Here is a 1396-nt window from a genome sequence, read left to right as displayed (position 1 = left end):
TCGAACGTCGCCGACCGTCATCGAGACTTGTTGCGCCGGTGTAGTCGTTTTCAAAAGTTGCCCCAGTAGAGTTTTCAAACAGATTTATTCTGAGGAATTGTACCGACGACGGCCAGGGGCACCAATTTCTCAACAAAACCACAAAAAAAAAAAAAAAAAATACCCCACTTGGTGGCCCTTCGCAACGCGATGAATAACGGACTCGCTTTTGGGGCGCGAGATGAAGTCAACGCAGGTGAATCCTCCCTAACCCTTGTCCCCCCTCCTCAGCCCTGGCGGAACTCAACCCGGCAGTCAAGCCGCCCGAGCCGGCGCCTCGAGGTCAGACGCCGAAGCGGCGGGCGGCGTGCAAGAAGAGCAAAGAGCCCCCGAGAGAGCCGCCGCTCCCCCTCGCCTCGGACGGCGATCTCAAGGAGCCCCGCCCGGCCGGGTCCCGGGTGCCGCCCCCGACGCCGTCGCCCACGCCGCCGGACGCGCAGGTGAGCGAGTGTCTGAGGTGGGAGGGGGCCCTGCAGGACCCCCGGGCGGAGGAAGAGCGGCTGGAGGCGTACCGGGCCAACAGGAGGCGCCGCTACGCCGCCCAGCGAGACGCTCCGCCGGCGGCCCCCCTCGCCCGGACCCCCGCGCCTCCTCTGAGCCGCCGCGCGTTCTGAAGGACAAACGGCTTTTCGAGGTCCGCCCGCCGCAATGGCTTTGCGCTTTGGAACCCATCTCAAGTCGGCGAGTCGCTTGGTCACTCGCCGGCAGTTTTTCAACGAGCGCTGCGTCCAAATCACCTTCCGGAACTCCCTCGTCGATACCGAGGGATAGGAGTGGACGTTTTGGGAACCGTCGAGGTCAGCGCGACGCGCCGCCATTTTTCTTTTGCGCCGCCGAGGGGCCGCGGACGTGCACGCGCTTCCTGACCACGCGAGCGCGTAAATCGGACCAAATATGTGCCTCCGTATCTTTTTGTTTTTTTCATTGAACCGACGTCCATCGCAGTCTCTTCATCTCTTCCGATGGGCACCAGACTTTGTCAAAGATCTGCCTCTGAACAACATCTGATCGGTCCCCCGATGACTTTCAAGGGCGGCACAAAACTGCCCCACGGCAAGTGCGAGAACTTGAGTTTTCCCACAAAAAGTCAGCTGGCTCCAAATTCGAATCTTCCGCCGCAACGTTCGTCCCGCTTGTCCTTCCGAATCGCCCCAGAATAGCAAGCCGATTCGACGAAGCCGGAATGTTGTGTTCCACATCGATAAAAAGAGCAGACAAGCGCTCTTTGCCGAATGCGCTCCAAAGACAAGGTCGTTGCTCATCTTCGGGTTCAAGGCGAACGCGTTGTCCCAACTTGATTGGAAGTGGCTTTGGATTTCAGCCTTCTGGCGTCGTCGTTCAGGGCAGGTGAGCGCGC

The 1396-nt window shown here is 60.2% G+C and overlaps 1 protein-coding gene across 1 annotated transcript in view; it reads left to right on the top strand.

The window, feature by feature from the left end:
• The window catches only part of LOC109531899 (protein LIAT1), a 1332-nt gene extending 511 nt beyond the window's left edge, over positions 1-821 (top strand). The window contains exon 2 of the mRNA XM_019896434.1: positions 271-821. Coding sequence (XP_019751993.1) covers positions 271-653 — 383 coding nt within the window. The 3' untranslated portion in view covers positions 654-821. The remainder of the gene's footprint in view (positions 1-270) is intronic.
• The last annotated feature ends 575 nt before the right edge of the window (positions 822-1396 follow it).

This window comes from Hippocampus comes, unplaced genomic scaffold, assembly GCF_001891065.2.
Source record: "Hippocampus comes isolate QL1 unplaced genomic scaffold, H_comes_QL1_v1.1 scaffold22, whole genome shotgun sequence".
NCBI lineage: Eukaryota > Metazoa > Chordata > Actinopteri > Syngnathiformes > Syngnathidae > Hippocampus > Hippocampus comes.
Note: the sequence above shows the minus strand (reverse complement) of the source record. Positions and strands in the feature narration are given on the sequence as shown.